The sequence below is a fragment of the Pongo pygmaeus genome, chromosome 21 (assembly GCF_028885625.2).
Source record: "Pongo pygmaeus isolate AG05252 chromosome 21, NHGRI_mPonPyg2-v2.0_pri, whole genome shotgun sequence".
NCBI classification, from domain to species: Eukaryota; Metazoa; Chordata; class Mammalia; order Primates; family Hominidae; genus Pongo; species Pongo pygmaeus.
The window spans coordinates 12889493-12910979 of record NC_072394.2 but is presented as its reverse complement, the minus strand read 5'-3'; the positions used below and the strand labels follow the sequence as shown (position 1 = coordinate 12910979).

General features: G+C 43.6%; 1 protein-coding gene and 1 long non-coding RNA gene across 3 annotated transcripts in view; one reads left to right on the top strand and one right to left on the bottom strand.

The window, feature by feature from the left end:
• Positions 1-11306, top strand: part of LOC129021514 (uncharacterized) — a 172135-nt gene extending 160829 nt beyond the window's left edge. The window contains exon 4 of the long non-coding RNA XR_010125175.1: positions 11201-11306. This is a non-coding gene — a long non-coding RNA (uncharacterized LOC129021514). The remainder of the gene's footprint in view (positions 1-11200) is intronic.
• KAT14 (lysine acetyltransferase 14) overlaps positions 3915-21487 on the bottom strand; it is a 45147-nt gene continuing 27574 nt past the window's right edge. For both annotated transcript variants that reach the window (XM_054466979.2, XM_054466981.2), the window contains exons 7-10: positions 10100-10236; positions 8646-8821; positions 7163-7353; positions 3915-4670 (exon numbers count right to left, since the gene is read on the bottom strand). In XM_054466979.2, the coding sequence (XP_054322954.1) occupies positions 4497-4670; positions 7163-7353; positions 8646-8821; positions 10100-10236 (678 nt within the window). In that variant the 3' untranslated portion in view covers positions 3915-4496. The remainder of the gene's footprint in view (positions 4671-7162; positions 7354-8645; positions 8822-10099; positions 10237-21487) is intronic.

The window sequence follows — 21487 nt, the reverse complement described above, 5'->3', positions numbered from 1 at the left end:
AATCACTTGAACCCAGGAGGCGGAGGTTGCAGTGAGCCGAGATTGTGCCATTGCACTCCACCCTGGGTGACAAGAGCGAAACTCTGTCTCAAAAAAAAAAAAAAAAGAAAAAGAAAATTGGCCATAGTAACAGTATTTCACCATAGAAATCAGCAAACACTACAAATCAGGGGCTTGGTTTACTGCTCCCCCTCTCCCCACCTCACCCCCAGTCTGTGGTCATTTATCAGCACATTACTGACTGTACCCAATGGGGACAAACTCCTAGGAGCTCTGGCTGTCCCAAGGGCTGAGGGGATTCACATGTGATGCACCTGGAACCTGCTCTGCTGGACAGAATGTTGGGTCTCCTGAGTTTCCAGGTGGACTTCGTCACCATGCTTGGGCCAGTGGCCTTCCAGACCTATGCCCTGAGGTCACCTGCAATAAAATTCCACCTTATAAGAACAGCAAGGCTACAGGGGAAGGCTGAGCTGCCCTTCACACACGTGGGCTTGCCTGGAGCCCTTCCATCTGTGACAGCACAAACTGTCCACCTTCCAGCCTCTTAACCTGAGCAGCCATCAATCTTTTCCTTTAGCTCATAAAACTGAAATTTTACTACAGTCTTTGGTTACTTTTGTAGAGATTCTTCTGGCATGGGGTAACCTGTATATGATGTTGTAAGGTTCTAAGAGGCTAAGAGTTGCCTTTACCTATCCAGGCAAAGAGAAGGGGCTGGGTGCAATGAGAAACACTTCTGATTTTTGATAAACAGAAAGATTCCATGCCTATATTTAAAAAGTGAAAAAAACAAGAGGCATTACTGAGGTCTCTCATCACATTGAACTCCTGGTACACACAGCTCATTTTCTCCCTCCTGCATCCAATGTGTGGAGTACTGGCTCTGTGCTGGGCACCACTCCAGGCACTGGGGCAGTACTGAGCCAGACACACACAGACCCCCTAAACTACCCCCCACACCTCCCAGCCCCCTCCCCAAGGCTTAGCCAGAGTGGTGAAGGCTGCAGGCTGTGGTGCCAGACTGCCTGGCTTTGAATTCAGGGTCTTCCATTTGTGATTTTCTTGACCTTGTTGTACCTATCACTACAAATGTGTGAGGTGGGTCTCATCAACCCTGTTTTACAGATGAAGAAGCTGAAGCATGACATTCACTAAGACTGTGAACTTGCTTCTCATAAATAACTGTAATACATTTCTCAGAGTCAAGTATGTACTAACAAACTCACAAGTATGTGAGTTAGGTATGTACTAATGAAGAGTCTCATGACCCCATAGCCATTCCCAGTTCTGAGGTACATTATGTTTTTACTGCAACTTCCTGCTGTTAGATACCTGGAGGATATCCTTAACCACACTGTGTAATGCAACCCCACATCCAGGGGTCAACCTGGATGCTTCTCCCCAGGGCTGTAGTGAAGACACCAAGCTACTTGCAGGAGACAGTGCCAGGAAAGGTCCCAAGGCAGTGTGGCTTTTAGGTGATGAAAACTTTATGTAAAATACGTTAACTGCCTTTAGAAAATTTAAAATTATGTTTCTGGTTCTTAAACATCCTGCTGTAAATAGAGCTCAACCTCCCTAGAACAAGACTGGGTAAATATGGACAATAATTAATCAGAATTACTACACCCCCCTAGGGATCCCAAAGGCCCACCTGGCTACCCCAGGCCACCTCCCAAGGGGACAATCCAGACTCTCTCACGAACACACAACTGAAGGCAGAGTTCTTCAGCTTGTCAGAACTCATTCTCACTTTTGTGGCATGAGAAAACAAGCCTTCCTCCTTACTTGATATTCTGAAACTTCACAGTAAATTTTGACTTTAATCCACCAAAACATGGCTCTTCAGCAACCCAGCCCCAAGCCTGGCACTGTGGAGATTCACTTCTAGAGGACTAGCTAAGGGTTTACTACAGGGCTAGCTCAGAAGGGCCAGAGAGAAAGGCAGATCAAAACTGACAGCTGCCCCACACACAGGGGCCACCAAGCCCATCCCTGGGAAATGGCCCTGCCCCAACACCCAAGCAGGGAATGGAGTGGGGCAGGGAGTCAGCTGTCCCCACCCTCCGCTAAAGAGACAAGCACAGGTCCACTCCTCACCTTGTCCAGTCAGTCCTACCCCATGAAGGACACAACAAGGATGCAACAGACAACCCACATGTGGGACACGCCATGGGACAACTGATGTTGTCAGTGGCAGCGCAGTAACAGGGCGGAGGCACTCTGGATGAACAGGCGGTGGAGACAGGACAGTAAGTCACTTATGTGGACCCTGCTTGGCTGCTGATCCAACAAACCGACTGTAAAAGGAATTTCTGAGACAACTCGAAAGGTGTGACTACAGATTGACTACTAGATAATTCCAAATGTGTTCATCTTGTTAGAGGACTGATAATGAACATCGAGATTATATAAGAAAATATCCTTATTTTTTAGAAATACCTATTTGAGTAAGTAGTGGTAAAATTATATGACATCTAGAATTTACCTTCAGATAGTTTAGCAAAAAAACAAAAGGATAAATGAAGCAAATGAGATAGAATTTCAACAATTGTTGAATATGGGTGATGGGGTTTGTGGCATCATTCTCTTTGTGTGTGATTAAAATTTCTCAAAGGCCAGGTGTGGTGGCTCATGCCTGTAATCCTAGCAATTTGGGAGGCCAAGATCACTTGAGCTCAGGAGTTCGAGACCAGCCTGGAAAACATGGTGAAACCCCATCTCTACCAAAAACACAAAAAATTAGCCAGGCGTGGTGGCGTGTTCCTGTGGTCCCAGCTATTCAGGAGGCTGAGGCAGGAGAATCACTTGAACCTAGGAGGTGGAAGTTGCAGTGAGCTGAGATCGCGCCAGTGCCACTTCACTGCAGCCCGGGCGACAAAGTGAGATCCTCTCTCAAAATTTAAAAAAGAAAAAAGAAATGAAAAGAGTTTTAAAAATTTCTCAAAATTAAAAAAAAAAAGTGGAACAGAGTCAGTAAAAGCAACCACAGCTTTCCTCAGCTCCTTGAAGTTACAGAGACAATTATTTGAGCCCCCCCTTTGCAACAACAAATGCCTGACATTCACATACAACAATCACAAGCTGGTTTACAGATGTGGAAATGTCGTCTCCTCAATTTTACTTTGTGGTGTTACAATCCATTCTGTCAACAAAAACCTTTCAAAGAGGCAGAAAACTCTTGGGAGGCAGGGTGGGAGGTAAAGAAAAGGAAAGAAATAGATATAAGACAGTGCTGCTACAGTTCCTCTCACAAATGAAATGGAGCCTCAACTGTTTCCCCAGATGACTGAACAGCTTCCAGATTGACTTAATGTGGGAGCTCAACACATTCTCTCTCACACAAAGGAATTCGAGCTGGCTGCAAGTACAGCTTCTAGAACAGATGTTCTTAACTTGTGGTCAACAGATCCCTGATGCAAAATTTTAAATGTGCATAACCGTTTTCTAGAGTATTCAGCTTTCTTTGTATTCTCAAAGTGATCTATGTCCCAAAAAGTTAAGAACCACTGATCTTAATTAAAGAGGGTTTGAAAGCAAACTGACTAGATTGAAGCTCTGGCCATGGGTTGTGCAAAGAAAGCTTTTTATTTGAGAACACCTAGATACTTTTGGAAATGTTCTTGTTGGATCACAAACAACCTGATTGACAGTCTATCTCCAACAGCCACAAACACAGCAAACAGTCCGGTCCAGCAGACCATACAGGGTACATCTAGAGGGTTCTACTTGCATCACCCACACTTCCACTCCTGTGAAACAACTGTCTTGGGCATGAGAAGGGCCAGGATAGGCCAGGTGAATGGCAGGCTGCCCAACAAGCCCAATCCCAAACCAACCTCCCAGGCCATGGGCCCAAGTCCCTGCAGGAAGATGCTAATAGGTAGAACAGGTAGAACATGTAGAACATGTAGACACAAACATCTAGTTTATTTTTTCTGACAGTAACCAAAGTCAGCAAAAGAAACAACAAAACTTCAGTGCCCTAGAAATCCTCCTGGATTCAATGACAACACATCAATGGCCGGGCACAGGGTTGGATTCCTTTTATGAAATCACCTCATAATCTCTCATCATCCCAGGACAGGACAGTGCCTTTTGGGACTGCATGAATCTTTAATAGCTACACCACATTTTCTCATTCTTTAAGTTACAACAGACAGGTTATCTCTCTCCAAGAGCATCAGGTTAGATGCTCTTTCACTCTTACAAACTGTCAGGTGGAGGGAGAATCACGACATCATTCATTTAACTGTGGAGTCTGGGATGCTGGCTGAAGGCATCTCCAGGAAGGACTGGAGGGTGATTTTGCTAAAGGGCTGCTCACTGCTCATTTCACTGCATGCCGCTTTTCTCACTTTAGTTGGGAGTTTGAAGGACCATGTAATCACAGAGAAGATTAGAGCTCCCTGTGAAATCAATCACTGCCTTTAGATCTCCACAAAGACCTGTTCTCCAATAGCGCATGCATTTCTCTGTGAGCTGTATTCACATCAGCGCCGGAGCCTCAGAAAGAATGCGTGTTTACACTCTGTACTCTCCAATGGGTAATATTTATCATAGAAATCTAATACATATTCTTCAGTCTTGAATCCAAACTTCTGGTACAGTAGCATAGCGGGGTTGCTTGCTGAGACGTGAAGGGTTACATCCTTGCCCATGCAGGTCTGCCAAAAGAGTGGAAAAATACAAGATAAAAATGGAAAGGCCTGAGGGAAAATGAGTAGGTAAAGAAACGCTTTTAAGTGTAGGCAGTTAGTTATGGAAACCGGAGAAATCAGAGACTGAGGCTGAGACATTGCAACACCTAGCAACAGCTGGAAACAGAATGACATTTTGCTGCTGATCAAGACATTCACAAGACCAAGGAAATTGATAGTATTCTGGGTGTTTTTTATTTTTCTTTAAAGCAAAGGGTCAATGGGGATATTGTTATTGCCAGCTTTATTATTTACAACTCAATTACCTTTAAATATGTCAAACATTTCAATACCCAACACTATGATAACCTTGAATAAATACAGAACAAAATAAGTTTTGCTTTTTAAAACTAGATGTTATCTTGTACCTCCCCAAAACCTGTAAAAATTCCTTTACTAGGCCTGCTAAATTACATGCACAAACATGAAATATTAAGAATGTAATTATAAAACCTGAGGCCCTTGTACAGACCTTCTGAATCCCAAAGTCCACCTTCTGTCTCTCTAAAACTGACAGAATTAGCTTCTTAGAACTGAGATTTCTACATTCAGCTTTGACCTAATCTTAGGGGAAAAGAGTAACAATCATTCTATCAACACAAGGCAAGTCCTTAGATTCTTTAATCAGCTACACAGAGTAAGGTGTCCCAAAAGTCATATCATTTAAGAACTTACTTTTTAATAAAGAAGGCACTGAAATACTGAAGTTGAAAGAGTCCTTGAGATTTATAACCCATGGTTCTCTCATGCCTCTAAGAACTCCTCTGTTGACAGTCATCTGATAGCTACCTGCTTTCTCTGCTTAACTTCCATGTGTATCCATAGGCATTTTTAGGACAAGAGAGCACTTACCAGTATGCCAGGGACAAGAGCACTTTGTGAGTTTTTAAAGCAAATTTTGTGGGGACATGTTAGTGTTTGCTAGATTGCAAATATACGTGATCTCACCGTGGCAATCACTGAGTGCCAGCGAGTGTGCGCCACCTATGTTTGGGCCCTCAGGTGTATGGTCTGGCTGGAGGGGAAGGTGCCCACCTGCAAAGATGAACCACTCCTCCAGTGGCCTCGCAAACACTCAGCAGGGACTGACTGTACCAGCAGTCATGTTGGGCACCAAGGACACACACACACAAGGACAGAGTACTATTCCTGCCCTGTCTTCAGGCCCTTACCAGTGACAGATACAGCAGCAAATCCTCTAAGTGCTCTCCTAGGTTAAAAAGATGCATACTGAGAGATCAACTCTTGGGTGGGATGGGGCAGAGAAAGGGAGTGTTGTAGAAATAACTGAGAAACTCTCAAGAGAAAACCACCACCCAAAGTAGCACATGTTAATTACTCAGTGAGTGATTTACATAGTCACTGCCTAAGGAGAGAAGGAAAGCAATTTCTAGGAAAATGGTTCTCAAGGTTCCTGCCAACATTTGGGAATTATTAAGCAAGTTTCATTAAAAATTGGAGAAACAACTTTTATCATCTTCATCTCCTCTTTAAAAGGAATCTTGCCTGCATAACATATAATCCTCCATACCAAATGGTTTCTAAGTAAAAGTTGACTAAAAAAAATCTAGGGGAAAAAAAATCCTTGCATGTTTTTTGATGGTGGTATATGGTGTATTTTCTTCAAAGGTGATACAAATATATTAAAGGATGAATTATAATTCAATACTAGAATCAAATCTTAGAAGGTTCATATCAGCCTTATACAGTGATAGTAAAATTAAAAACTATCAGCAAAAATAAAATATGTAGCTAGGCATGGTGGCTCATGCCCATAATCCTAGCACTCGGGAGGCTGAGGTGGAAGGATCGCTTGAACCCAGGAGTTCAAGCACAGACCAGGCAACACAGTGAGACCCTGTCCCTACAAAAAATCAGCCGGGCATGGCAGTATGCACCTGTGGTCCTGGCTACCCAGAAGGCTGAGGCGGGAAAATCACTTGAGCCCAGGAGGTTGAGGCTGCAGTGAGCTATGATTGTGCAACTCCAGCCTGGGTGACAGAATGAGACCCTGTCTCAAAAAATATATATATATTCTTATTGATACAGTTGTGCTAAAATGTTTACAAATATTAAAAAAAATAAAAATAATAGTCTTACCCTCACTTCTCTGAGTTGCGAAGGTGATGATCCTAAGAGCAGTAGCTATTACTAATATGAATAGTCCACCCTAAAGCTCTTGCTTTTGGTATTTTCTCATTTTATTTACTACACATGTTCACAAACTGGTTTCTATGAAACGTGAGTCTGAATAATAATCTTATTTTAGAGGGTCGGAGATTTTTGTCTGTGTGCTTTGATAACCTCATGAAAGCTGATGACTGGCTTTCTTCACTTGGTTTCCGAGGAAACCATTTCATTGGGCCATGCTGGGAAGGGCTAGCTCAGCTTCATTCCTCTTCCAGGTTGTTCAGGGGAGCCCAGACACAGGTGATAAATCATAAACATAGACAACTTACCTGAATCAGATGATAGATCATGAAAGTTGCAATCCCTGCTCTTCTCCATTCAGGGTGGACAAACAGAAATGAAATGTAAGCTTCATTGTATTTCACGTCAGGAACCATGAAGCCAAAGGCAATGATGACTTTTTTATAAAGAACAACAACACTGAAGTCTGGGTACTGCAGACACTCAGACAGGTCAATGCCTAAAGAAAAGAAACCATCGGAGACTCAAACCACATGCCTTTGAGAATTAAGGAACACCAAGCTGTTCAGCATGTACATATAGCTACACCTGCATGCTAAAAAAAAAAAAACACCAAAACTGGAGGTAACATAGAGACCACACATCCAGATCATAACAATAAGAGTGAATTTTAGAAAATATTGAAATTACATAGTATTTTCTAAAAGAAGAGTGGCAGAATAGGGTAGGTAGCAGTGCACGGGTTCAGAATTGGACACAGCCGGCTTTGAACTCAGCCTCCTCTACCATGTGTGGCTTGGCACATTTCAAAATGTCTCAGAGACTCCGTTTCTGCAATGTGTAAGATGAAGAGCATACCTAGACCTGACAGGGTTGAGTAAAGATCCCCCAAGCGTATTCTATCACATCCTTTACCCCACACACATATAAGTTCTTTTGTACAAATGCTACCTTTCACAATAAATAAGTAAAATATGCTTCTGTGCATAATGTATGGAAGGCACCTAACATAAGGGCAGGAAGCAGGAGATGCTCCCAGAATGTGACTTTTGGCTCAGTATGACTCCCAAAAGAATGAGTGCAGCTCTGCCACCACATTCATGGTTATGTGATTATGTGACAATAAAGATGACACAGCTCTATCTTGATGAAATCGTATCTAACATCTGAAAGACATGTATTATTTCCTTTAGGTTTCAAGGCAGCGTGGGAAAGCAGATCCACAAAGAACAGTTTATATTTAGCAATGAAAATGTGTTCCTTTAATTAATGACTTTGGTCTTCAGAGGCAATTTTTGTTAAGGCTGATAAAATGACATATTATGTTGGGTTTACCCTTATTCTCAGTCTGTGATCAGGGTATTTGGCTTTTAAAAAACACCTTCTGGCTGTACTAATACTCTCTAAGGAACAGCTAAATAAACAAAACATGAAGAATTATTAAGCCAAAAACAAAAGTGTCCAAACACGCCCAAGCTACCAGTCTGTGTATCTTTGATAGACATTACCTGGTATCTAAATATATGCAGAAGCAAAACAGGATGAATCTTTTATTCTGGAAGCAGAGACAAACAGGGAAGAGAAACAAACAAAAACACTGTTTATTGCTGGCTTCTTCTAGATTTTAGGAAAGCAAGAGGTATTTGTATTTTAATATTTCCATGTTAGCAGAGACAAACTAAACGAAATCATAAATAAAAATCTTAAGGCTATCACATAAACTAATTTTAAAAATTGCTAGAATGGACCGTACAGAAAAATGACCGGCCTGGTTTGGAAGGGGGAACATACCAGGCCAAAAAAACTCCTGACACATGGAGTTGATCGTTGGGATGTGATTTGGCCGCACATAACAGTAATCGAGAGGTGCGTCGGGCTCCGGCGTCCAGTGAGGGTCGCTCCTGTGCAGGTGGGAACGAATCTGTGACAGGAGCTGCAGTTTGGGTGGCTTTGTTTCATAATCACGCCTCCGGTACCACAGAAGATAAACAAATTCAAGTCAATAAAAATACGTGGTATTATTCCTAGCTTTTTGACTCATGTAAAGTCTTTGATCTGCTTGAAACTTTAAAGTAATCTGCACTGTTTTACACGAAGCTGGCTTGATTATAGCTATACTTTTATGTATGAAATCTAAAATTCACTCTGAACATTCATCAGGCCAAAGCCCTCTGTACCCACCAGGGACTGTGCTAGGTGCCTTCGTGAACAAAGTGAGGAAACAGATACAGCATTAGATTCACCCCGAGGAGTCAGATATGAGGATGCATCTCCAGTGCCTTGGAGGCCAGAAGAGGGAACACTCAACTTTGTGGGGCATTTGGGGAACACCAGAGACAAAGTGAGCTTGGAGCAGGCTCACAAACTGCTTCTCGCTGTGCCTGCCCAAGAATGTGGTGCTGGCATGGAGGGTCAGGGTGATCATGGAGCTGCAGGGCAACTGTAGTGCAATGAGTGCAATAATATGCTCTCATTTACAGTGCCAGACACTGCTGGGTCCTCTCTAGCAAGCTCAGCTTCCATTTCATTGCCTGGACAATGACATTCATTGTTGGAAACTGCTTCATATACATCCAGTCCAGGTGGAGGCTCAACTGAGATGTCTTTCACATTTTTTCATTTCAGACTACTAAAAATATACAACTTTAGTATTTAAAATAACATTATAAGGGCCGGGCCCAGTGGCTCACACCTGTAATCCCAGCACTTTGAGAGGCCAAGCCGGGCGGATCACTTGAGGTCAGAGGTCAGGAGTTCAAGACCAGCTTGGCCAACATGGTGAAACCCTGTCTCTGCTAAAAATACAAAAATTAGCTGGGCTTGGTGGTGCATGCCTATAATCCCAGCTACTTGGGAGGCTGAGGCAAAAGAATTCCCTGAACCCCGGAGGCGGAGGTTACAGTGAGCCAAGATTGCACCACTGTACCCCAGCCTGGGTGACAGGGCGAAAGTCTGTCTCAAAAAAATAATAATAATAATAAATAAAATAATGATTATGATCATCACAAAGCAATCTTTAATTTATTTTTGCTTTTTAAGTTTCTTTCAAAGGACCATGTTCTCTGCAAAAAAGTAGAGTTGAAACAAGCAAAGGACAAAACTGGAGGTGAAGCACAGAACTCAGTCCTTGCCAATGGTGCTCAGTTTGTGATCTTTATTCTCTCCAACAGGAGAACAGGGCACAGAAACCACAATCATTATCCCTCATGACACACCTGACATCACATCTCTAGTTCTCCATATACCTGATATAAGGTTTCAAGATCCGAGAGGTATAAGGGCTGACAATACTCTGGTCCACAGCCATATCTTCTGATCCCACCAAGCGATACAAAAACTTGGTGATCTGGTGTCGAAATCCCTTCCTGGACGGCAAGGAAGTCTATGAGAAAGAAACACTGGTTATATAGAAATAATCACTCAGGCTGGGCACAGTGGCTCATGCCGGTAATCCCAACACTTTGGGAGGCTGAGGCAGGTGGATCACAAGGTCAGAAGATCGAGACCATCCTGGCTAACACGGTAAAACCCTGTGTCTACTAAAAATACAAAAATTAGCCGGCCGTGGTGGCAGGTGCGCCTGTAGTCCCAGCTACTTGGGAGGCTGAGGCAGAAGAATGGCGTGAACCCAGGAGGCGGAGCTTGCAGTGAGCCGAGATCGCACCACTGCACTCCAGCCTGGGCGATAGAGCGAGACTCCGTCTCAAAAAAAAAGAAAAAGAAAAAAAAGAAATAAAATTACTCTGAGGATTGGTTAATTTCCATATATAATTAGTATCAAATTTTTATGTGTCAAAAAGTAGGTCTTTTTGTATTACTTATTTGGAAAGCTCAAACTTCAATACAAAGTTTGTAGACACCCTTGCATAAAACTAGACACAAAAAACCCCAGCTGTTTAAAATAAAAATAATTTTAAAATTTTGAAGTCATTTAAAAAATTTTTTAACTCAGAGTGAGTGAGATGCAGGACTGAACACTGGATTTGCAGCTTCTCTAGGCTTCACTTTGTCTATATTATGCCTTCAACCCATTCACTAAATATTAACCAGCGCTAGTATCAAGTAGGTAACACACACGAGTCATATTATATGATCGCTCTGTTATCCAAAGAGCCACTGGGGCCAACTACTACTGTATATAGAATTTTTGAAATACATCTCTGATATGGTTTGGCTCTGTGTTCCAGACAAATCTCATCTTGAATTGTACTCCCTTAATTCCTTTGTGTTGTGGGAGGGACCTGGTGGGAGATAATTTGAATCATGGGGGCAGTTTCCACCATACTGTTCTCATGGTAGTGAATAAGTCTCACAAGATCTGATGTTTTGTTTTTTTTTTTTATCAGGGGTTTCTGCTTTTGCATCTTCCTCATTTGTTTCTTGCCACCGCCCACTAAGAAGTGTCTTTCGCCTCCTGCCATGATTCTGAGGCCTACCCAGCCATGTGGAACTGTAAGTCCAATTAAACCTCTTTTTCTTCCCAGTCTTGGGTATGTCTTTATCAGCAGCATGAAAACAGACTAATATAATAAATTGGTACCAGGAATGGGGTGTTGCTGAAAAGATATCTGAAAATGTGGAAATGACTTTGGAACTGGGTATTAGGCAGAGGCTGAAACAGTTTGGAAGGCTCATAAGAAGACAGGAAAATGTGGGAAAGTTTGGAACTTCCTAGAGATTTGTTGAATGCCTTTGACAAAAATGCTGATAGTGATATGAACAATAAGGTCCAGGCTGAGGTGGTCTCAGATGGAGATGAGGAACTTGTTGGGAATTGGAGCAAAGGTGACTCTTACTATGTTTTAGCAAAGAGACTGGCGGCATTTTGCTCCTGCCCTAGAGATCTGTGGAACTCTGAATTTGAGAGAGATGATTTAGGGTATCTGGTGGAAGAAAGTTCTAAGCAGCAGAGCATTCAAGAGGTGACTTGAAGGCCAGGCATGGTGGCTCATGCCTGTAATCCTAGCACTATGGGAGATGGAAGTGGGCGGATCACCTGAGGTTAGGAGTTCAAGACCAGCCTGGCCAACATGGTGAAACCCTGTCTCTACTAAAAATGCAAAAATTAGCCAGGCATAGTGTGGCACACACCTGTAATCCCAGCTACTTGGGAGGCTGAGGCAGGAGAATCACTTGAACCTGGGAGGCAGAGGTTGCAGTGAGCCTAGATCACACCACTGCACTCCAGCCTGGACAACAGAGCAAGACTCTATCTCAAAAAAAAAAAAAAAAAAAAAAAAAAAAAAAGTGACTTGGGTGCTATTAAAAGCATTCCATTTTAAAAGGGAAACAGAACACAAAAGTTCAGAAAATTCAGAGCCTGACAATGCAGTAGAAAAGAAAAACCTATTTTTTGAGGAGAAATTCAAGCTGGCTGCAGAAATTTACATAAGTAACAAGGAGTCAAATGTTAATTCCCAAGACAATCTCCATAGCATGCCACAGGTATTCATGGCAGCCCCTCCCATCACAGACCTGGAAGCCTAGAAGGCAGCCTGGGGACTTGCTACCCTGTGCCCCAGCCGCTCCAGTCATTGCTAAAAGGGGCCAAGGTACAGCTCGGCCCATGGTTTCAGAGGGTGCAAGTCCCAAACCTTGGCAGCTTCCACTTTGTGTTGAGCCTGAGGGTGCACAGAAGTCCAGAATTGAGGTTTGGGAACCTCCACCTAGATTTCAGAAGATGTATGGAAACACCTGGATGCCCAGGCAAAAGTTTGCTGTCAGGGCAGGGCCCTCATGGAAAATCTCTGCTAGGGCAGTGCAGAGGGGAAATAATGGGGTCAGAGCCCCCACGGGGAAATATGGGGTCAGAGCCCCCACACAGAGTCCCTGCTGGGGCACTGCCTAGCCGTGAGAAGAGGGCCACCATCCTCCAGACCCCAGAATGGCAGATCCACCGATAGCTTGCACTGTGCAACTGGAAAAATTGGACACTCAATGCCAGCCCATGAAAGCAGCCAGGAGGGGGGCTATACCCTGCAAAGCCACAGGGGTGGAGCTGCCTAAGACTTTGGGAACCTACCTCTTGCATCAGTGTGACCTGGATGTAAGATAAGGAGTCAAGGGAGATCATTTTAGATCATTTAGAATTTGCCCTGCTGGAATTCAAGCTTGCATGGGCCCTGTAACCCCTTTGTTTTGGCCTATTTTTCCCATGTAGAACTGCTGTATTTACCCAATACCTGTACCCTCATTGTATCTAGGAAGTAACTAGCTTGCTTTTGATTTTACAGGCTCACAGAAGGAAGGGACTTGCCTTGTCTCAGATGAGACTTGGGACTATGGACTTTTGGGTTAATGCTGAAATGAGTTAAGACTTTGGGGGACTGTTGGGAAGGCATGATTGGTTTTGAAGTGTGAGGGCATGAGATTTGGAGAGGCCAGGGGTGGAATGATATGGTTTGGCTCCGTGTCTCCACTCAAATCTCATCTTGAATTGTATTCCCATAATTCCCACATGGTGTGGGAGAGACCCAGTGGGAGATAATTTGAATCATGGGGGCGGTTTCCACCATACTGTTCTCATGGTAGTGAATGAGTCTCGCGAGATCCGATGGGTTTATCAGGGGTTTCCACTTTTGCATCTTTCTCATTTTTCTCTTGCCACCACCATGTAAGAAGTGGCTTCTGCCTCCCACCATGATTCTGAGGCCTGCCTAGCCAGGTGGGACTCTAAGTCCAATTAAACCTCTTTTTCTTCCCAGTCTCAGGTATGTCTTTATCAGCAGCATGAAAACAAACTAATACAATCTCTTTTCCAGTAAATAAATTTGACAAAAATGGGAGTGATGTAGAATATCATCCCTAAAATAAATCTCAGTAGCAGACAGGTCTTATCAGGGGTTCAATGAGGAAGAGGGCTCTGTTCCCTAGGAAGGTATCCTAACAGACTTGGTAGATTTTATGTGTTTCATTTCAAACCCCAAGAGCTGGACTGGAAATATGTTGTTCTTCAATGACTGCCGCTCCAGGGCTCTCAGTCATGTACTAACAGAACATCTACAATTAGGGCTTTATAATAAGCAAAGAAATCAGATGGAAGATTAAAAGGCACATTTATAAAGTTGTTTGCAAAGGGTTGGATGATGTTTAAAAACTTGTTTTTGTAGAATCAGTTTGCTCTTAACCTAGAAAATAACTTTGTTAAAAGGAAAGAGCAAGATTCCTTCCATTATAATTTGCTTTCATACCTTCCCAAACTGGACACCAAAATTTTCAAAGGCCAACTTTGAATTCTTCCAAGGCTTAAAGTCAGTTTCAAGGTAAAACTGAAAAGTGTGGTATGTAATTTCTAAATATAGCCACTAACAATTCCTCCATCCCTACTAAGCGGCTCCTCGTATCAAAAGGCAGGATAAATTTCCCCACCCCCTGAAGCTGGGTGGACCTTGTGAATAGCTCTGACCAATCAGAAAGTAGCAGAAAGAACTTTCTGGGACTTTTGAGTCTAGCTGTTAAGACAACTGGTGGCTTGCTTCCACTTTCTCCCTCTTGGAGTCCAGCTAGACCAGTTAATAACTAGAGGCCACAGAGAGATGGACTCTGGAGGAAGAGAGGCTCTCCTGGTCATTCCAATCCCAAACTAGCTCCCAGGTTGATACAGCACATGAGTGACCCCAGCCTTCAGCCCACTAAGTAAAGAACCACCCAGTAGTGCCCAGTCAATCCACAGAATCAGAAAAAAGATACAGGGATCAAAAGCCACTAAGTTTTGGAGTGGTTTCTAATGCAGCAACAGATAACTGAAACATCAGCCACTGAACTACTTACTGCACAGAATACTCTCATTATCTGGTTAATGTCTCAAGGTAAGTTCTGGGAAGCTCCATCAAAGTTATACAGCTCCCTAACTTCTTCCCACTCTAGTGTAAACCACTCCCAATGCTGCCTGGATCCACTGCCTCCCATTGGTCTCTCTGCTCCCACTCTTACACCCATACTATCCACTCTCGACACAGAAGCCAGAGTCTTCTAAAAACATAAATTCACTTCCCTTGATCAAAACTCTGACATGGCTTCCTACCATATGTTCAGAATGCAGTTCAAACTCCTTACTTATGACCTCAGGATCCCGCAGGATCTGGCCCCTGTCACCCCAGCAGCCTCATTAGCCACCAACCCATTCCCTCTGCCATCACTAGGTTCCAGCCACATACACCAACCCAACTCCTGCCTCAGGGCCTGCGCCTGGGCCTTCCACCCTGACCCTTCATCACCCTGGCTCCTCCTGGTGGACTTAGTTCAAGTGCTGCCTCCTCAGAGAGGCCGTCCTGAACCCCCATAGAGCAGTGTTCCTGCCCGCTACTCCTCCATTGTCCCCGCGTTCACTCTGCATGATATAATCTTATTTGCCTGGTGAGCTAGTTAATGTCAGCTCCCTGCTCAAGGATGTCCCCTGCCTAAGGACAGGGACCTACTCTGTCTTAGTTCACAGCAGATCCCCTGCTAGAATAGCGCTTGGCACTTTTTTTTTTGAGAAGATGTCTCACTCTGTTGCCCAAGCTGGAATGCAGAGGTGTCATCTCAGCTCACTGCAACCTCCACCTCCCGGATTCAAGCGATTCTCCTGCCTCAGCCTCCTGAGTAGCTGGGACTACAGGCATGCGCCACCATGCCTGCCTAATTTTTGTATTTTTAGTAGAGACGGGGTTTCATTATGTTGGCCAGGCTGGTCTTGAACTCCTGAAATCATGATCTGCCCACCTCAGCCTCCCAAAGTGTGGGGATTACAGGCGTAAGCCACCACACCTGGCTTTTTTTTTTTTTTTTTTTTTTTTTGAGACAGTCTCACTCAGTTGCCCATGCTGGAGTGCAGTGGCATGATCATGGCTCACTACAGCCTTGACCTCCTAGCTCAAGCGATCCTCCCACCTCAGCCTCCTGAGTAGCACATGTCACCACACCTGGCTAATTTTTGTATTTTTTTGGTAGAGACGAGGTTTCCTCATGTTGCCCAGGCTGGTCTCAAACTCCTGAGCTCAAGTGATCTGCCTGCCTTGGCCTCCCAAAGTGCTGGGATTACAGGTTTGAGCCATATTACGGCTCTCAGTGTATGTTATGTACTTGACTTACATTTGCTGAATGGTAAAGTGTGGGAAAAAAAGCATCCCAAGGTCAAATAAGTGAGAAAAAATGTTAAATGAGTTTCTTTAAACTTCTAGTTCAAAACAAAATGGAGAGCTAGGTGGGCTGCTTGGTCCCTTTCCAAGCCCATCTGAAAGATGCTACGGACATGAGAGGGAAGGCAAAACACAAGGCTGGGAGAAAGCCCGGGGAGGCGATGGGTGGCTGGGTACGAGTAAGGCAGCAGAGTAGAGAGGGCAGAAAAAGGCTCTGCCCCGCAGATGGGTCAGGGGCTGCTTGTTTAAGCCATCTCCTCCCCTGAGCACTTCTCTGGGAGAGGTAGATCGCTGCCAATCAACTTTGCCAGCCACGTATTGGCTGGAAGGTAATGTCAGAGCGGCACTAGAGCCTTCCTGGGTGAGGGTGGACACCACTCTGGGCAGCCCCTGAGCATCCTACAGTCCTAGGAAGCAACACCAGAGGGAGATCAAAAGCAGCACCTGGGTGAGAGGTCCTGAGAGGTTCCCCGAGAGAAGAGGCTGGCTGATTGTGGGAAAAAGAGAGGATGAGAAATGGTTTTGCCCAGAACCTCCCATTTTGCTAACCTTGCTGACATGGTCAAAAGCTAGGAACCAGGCTTTTGCTCTCTTCCCCAGGTGTAAACTGCCAGCAAAGGTAGCTGAAAACACTAAGCGGGTATGAGCTCACAGGGGGAAAAAAAAAATCAAGACCCGTAAATAAAAAGTGCAAGAAAATCGCCGGGCGCGGTGGCTCATGCCTGTAATCCCAACGCTCTGGGAGGCCGAGGTGGGTGGATCACCTGAGGTCAGGAGTTCGAGACCAGCCTGGCCAACATGATGAAACCCATATCTCTAATAAAAATACAAAAATTAGCTGGGTGTGGTGGCAGGCGCCTGTAATCCCAGCTACTTGGGTGGCTGAGGCAGGAGAACTGCTTGAACCCAGGAGGCAGAGGTTGCAGTGAGCCGAGATCGCATCACTATACTCCAGCCTGAGCAACAACAGTAAAAATCTACCTCAAAAAAAAAAAAAAAAAAAAAATGCAAGAAAACAAAAGGATAACAAACTAAACAAGCTATTACAGGAAAAGGTACACTTAATTTACCAAACAGACAAGAATTTTAAAGTATAATAGTCATCAAAGAAATGCAAATCAAAACTGCAATGAGATACTACACTTCATACTCAGTAGGATGGCTATAATAAAAAAGACAGACAACAATATGGCAAGGATGTGTGGAGAAATCAGAATCTTCATACCCTGCTTGGTGGGAATGTAAAACGGCACAGCCACTTTGGAAGACAGTCTAGCAATTCTTCAAAAAGTTAAACATAGAGTTACATTTGACCCAGCAATTCCACTCCTAGATCTACATCCAGAGAAATAAAAACGTGTGTCTACACAAAAACTTGTATCATATGTTCAAAGCAGTATTTATGTTCATAGTCAAAAGGTAGAAACAACCCAAAAGTCCATCAACTGATGAATGGATAAACCAAATGTGGTCTATCCATACAATGGAATATTAAGCCATATTTAGGAATACTAATATATGTTACAATATGGATGAATGTTGAAAACATTATGCTAAGTGAAAGAAAGTGTTCACCAAAGGCCGCATATTATATGACTCCATTTATGTGAAATGTCAAGAGTACGTAAATCTACAGGGCAGAAAGTCAATTCATGGGCAGTAGGAATAGGGAGTTTTGGGAAGTAACAGCTAAAGGGTTCAGGGCTTCTTTCTGGGTTAACAAAATGTTCTAAAATTGATTATGGTTCAACTTTGTGAATATATTAGGAACTCGTCAACTGTACACTTTAAATAGGTGAATTGTAAGGTATATGAACTGTATGTTAATAAAGCTGTTAAGGTAGAAAAAGCGTAAGAAACAGCCTCCAAGGTAATGGAGGAGCCTGGAAGCAGGAATGAGTAGTTATGAAGCATCTCTTATTCATTACCAGATATTAAACACATGATCACTGAAATAACTCAACAAATGATGTCAGGGACTGGTTAAGGATTTCGTTTAAAAAGCAAAAGAAAAGAAAAGACAAAAAAAAAAAAAAAAAAAAAAGAAGTAATGCTGTTAACATCCATATTCAGAGTCCAGAAGAGGAAAAGATAAGGGAGGAACATATTTAAAGAAGCAATAATGGGGAATTTCCTAGATCACAGCAGCATATCCAAGGACTTCTGGTTTCCAGTCTGGCAGGCAAGAAGCTTAGAAGTCATTCCTCCAGTCTAACAAGTAAACCACTGAACAAAGTGAAAAATCAAGAACTCTTGTAGATCCGTAAAAGGCATGAGATAACAAAGCAAACCACTGCCCTCAAATTTGGAGAGAAAGAGAATCACAGCACACAGGAGCAGAGCCTCTGTGGGAGCCAGCATCAAGGCGGGAGAGCCCTGAAGAACTGAAAATTGCTGAAGGCTCAATGTGGACAAGTCTAAGGATAAAAACTCCACTCCACAATGTTTACCTCCAGAAGTTGGACCAGGTTTCTCACAGTGAATATCAAAGAAAACTCCCCTCCTGATTCCAGATGGAGGAGGGGAAAAGGAACCATCTTAAAATAAAACACAGCATTGTGTTCTTAGTAACACCTGCCCTCAGGAGAAGTTATTTTTATCAGAGCCTAACCTATTGGGACTTAATCAGAGCCTAACTCACCTGGGGGAAAAGAAATACCTAACTTCATACCCTCTAGCCATCCTGTCCCAGCTGACCGGAGAGAAAACTGAGAAGCACTTTTAGTCCACAGCCCAGAGCACAGGCTCAAAAAAGACTGAGAACTACTCACAGAGCTATAGAGGGCTTTCCCTGCCCACACCTCCCCCATTTCCAACAGCCTACTTATCATGGCTTCTCTTACCCAGAACATCATCTTTGGCTTTCAACAAAAAATTACAAGGTATAAAGGCAAAAAAACACAGCTTGAAGAAACAGAACAAACATCAGAACCAGACTGAGATATGGCAAAGATGTTACAACTACTGGACTGGGAATTTAAAATACAGGCACACCTCAGAGACATTGCAGGATCAGTGCCAGACCACTGCAATAAAGTGAATGTCATAATAAAGCAAGCTGCACAACTTTTTGGTGTCCCAGTGCATATAAAAATTATGTTTAAGGCTGGGCGTGGTGGCTCATGCCTGTAATACCAGCACATTGGGAGGCTGAAGTGGGAGGACTGCAAGAGCCCAGGAAGTCAACTGACAGCTACAGTGAGCCATGATTGTGCCACTACACTCCAGCCTGGGTGACAGTGAGACACTGTCTCAAAAAAAAAAAAAAAAAAAAAGAAAAAGGTGGCCAGGCGTAGTGGCTCACACCTATAATTCCAGCACTTTGGGAGGCCGAGGCGGGCGGATCATGAGGTGAGGAGTTCAAGACCAGCCTGGCCAATATGGTGAAATCCCATCTCTACTAAAAATACAAAAATTAGCTGGGCGTGGTGGCGCGCACCTTTAGTCCCAGCTACTCAGGAGGCTGAGGCAGAAGAATCGCTTGAACCCAGGAGGTGGAGGCTGCAGTGAGCCACGATTGCACCACTGCACTCCAGCCTGGGTGACAGAGTGAGACTCTGTCTCAAATTAAAAAAAAAAAAAGTTGACACTGTATTGTTGTTGTGTGCAATAACAGCATTATGTCTAAGAAAATAATGTATGACTTAAACACTTTATTGTTAAAAAATGCCAATGATCATCTGAGCCTTCAGTGAGTCAATCATTTTATTGGTAGAGGCTCTTACCTCAATATTGATGGTCGCCAACTGATCAGGGCGGTGGTGGCTGCTGAAGGTTGGGATGGCTGGGGTAATTTCTTAAAATAAGACAACAATGAAGCATGCCACATTGACCTGCTCTTCCTTTCACAAAAGATATTGGTTTTTTTTGAGACAGAGTCTTGCACTGTTGCCCAGGCTGGAGTGCAGGGGTATGATCTCAGCTAACTGAAACCTCCACCTTCCAGGTTCAAGCGATTCTCCTGCCTCAGCCTCCCAAGTAGCTGGGACTACAGGTGTACACCACCACGCCTGGCTAATTTTTGTATTTTCAGTAGAGACAGGGTTTCACTATGTTGGCCAGGCTGGTCTCAAACTCCTGACCTCACGTGATCCGCCCGCCTCGGCCTCCCAAAGTGCTGGGATTACAGGCGTGAGCCACTGCGCCTGGCCATGTGATGATATTTGACAGCATTTCACCCACAACATAACTTCTTTAAAAATCTGAGTCAAACTGTGCCACTAACTTATCAACTAAGTTTATGCAATATTCTAAATCTTTTGTTGTGAGATTTCAACAATGTTCATAGCATCTTTAGCAGGAGTAGATAGCATCTCAAAAAACCACTTTCTTTGCTCATCCATAAGAAGCAACCCTTATCCATTCAAGTTTTATCATGACATTTATCGGTCACATCTTCAGGCTCCACTTCTAATTCTAGTTCTCTTGCTCTTTCCACATCCACAGTGACTTCTTGCACTGAAGTCTTGAACCCCTCAAAAGTCATCCATGAGGCTTGGAATCAACTTTTTCCAAACTCCTGTAAATGTTGAAATTTTGATTCCTCCCATGAATCACAAATGTTCTTAATGGCACCTAGAATGGTGAATCCTTTCCAGAAGGTTTTCAATGTCTTTGCCCAGATCCATCAGAGGAATCACTATCTATGATAGCAATAGCCTTAAAAAAAGTCTTAAATGGTAAGACTTGAAAGTCAAAATTACTCCTTGATCCACGGGTTACAGAATGGATGTTGTTTTAGCAGGCATGAAAATAATACTAATCTTATACCTCTCCATCAGAACTCTTGGGTGACCAGGTACATTGTCAATGAGCGGTAATTGTTTGAAAATAATCTTTTTCAGGCTGGGCACGGTGGCTCACGCCTGTAATCCCAGCACTTTGGGAGGCCGAGGCGGGCGGATCACGAGGTCAGGAGATCGAGGCCCTCCTGGCTAAAATGGTGAAATCCCGTCTCTACTAAAAAAAATACAAAAAATAAGCTGGGCATGGTGGCGGGCGCCTGTAGTCCCAGCTACTCAGGAGGCTGAGGCAGGAGAATGGTGTGAACCCGGGAGGTGGAGCTTGCAGTGAGCGGAGATTGCACCACTGCACTCCAGCCTGGGCGACAGAGCGAGACTCCGTCTCAAAAAAAAAAAAAAAAAAAAAAAAGAAAATAATCTTTTTCTCTGAGTAGCAGCTTTCAATAGTGGGCTTAGAATATTCAGTAAACCATGCTGTAAACAGATATGCTGTCATCCAAGCTTTGCTGCTATATTTATAGAGCACAGCCAGGGTAGATTCAGGATAATTTATAAGGGCCCTAAGATTTTTGGAAGAGTAAATGATCATTGGCTCCAACTGAAAGTCACCAGTTGCATTAGCCCCTAACAAGACAGTTGGCTTGCCCTTTGAAGCTCTGAAGCTAGGCACTGACTTCTCTCTAACTATGAAAGTCCTAGGTGGCATCTTCTTCAAATAGAAGGCTGTTTCATCTACAGTGAACATCTTGCTTAGTGTAGCCACTTCCATCAA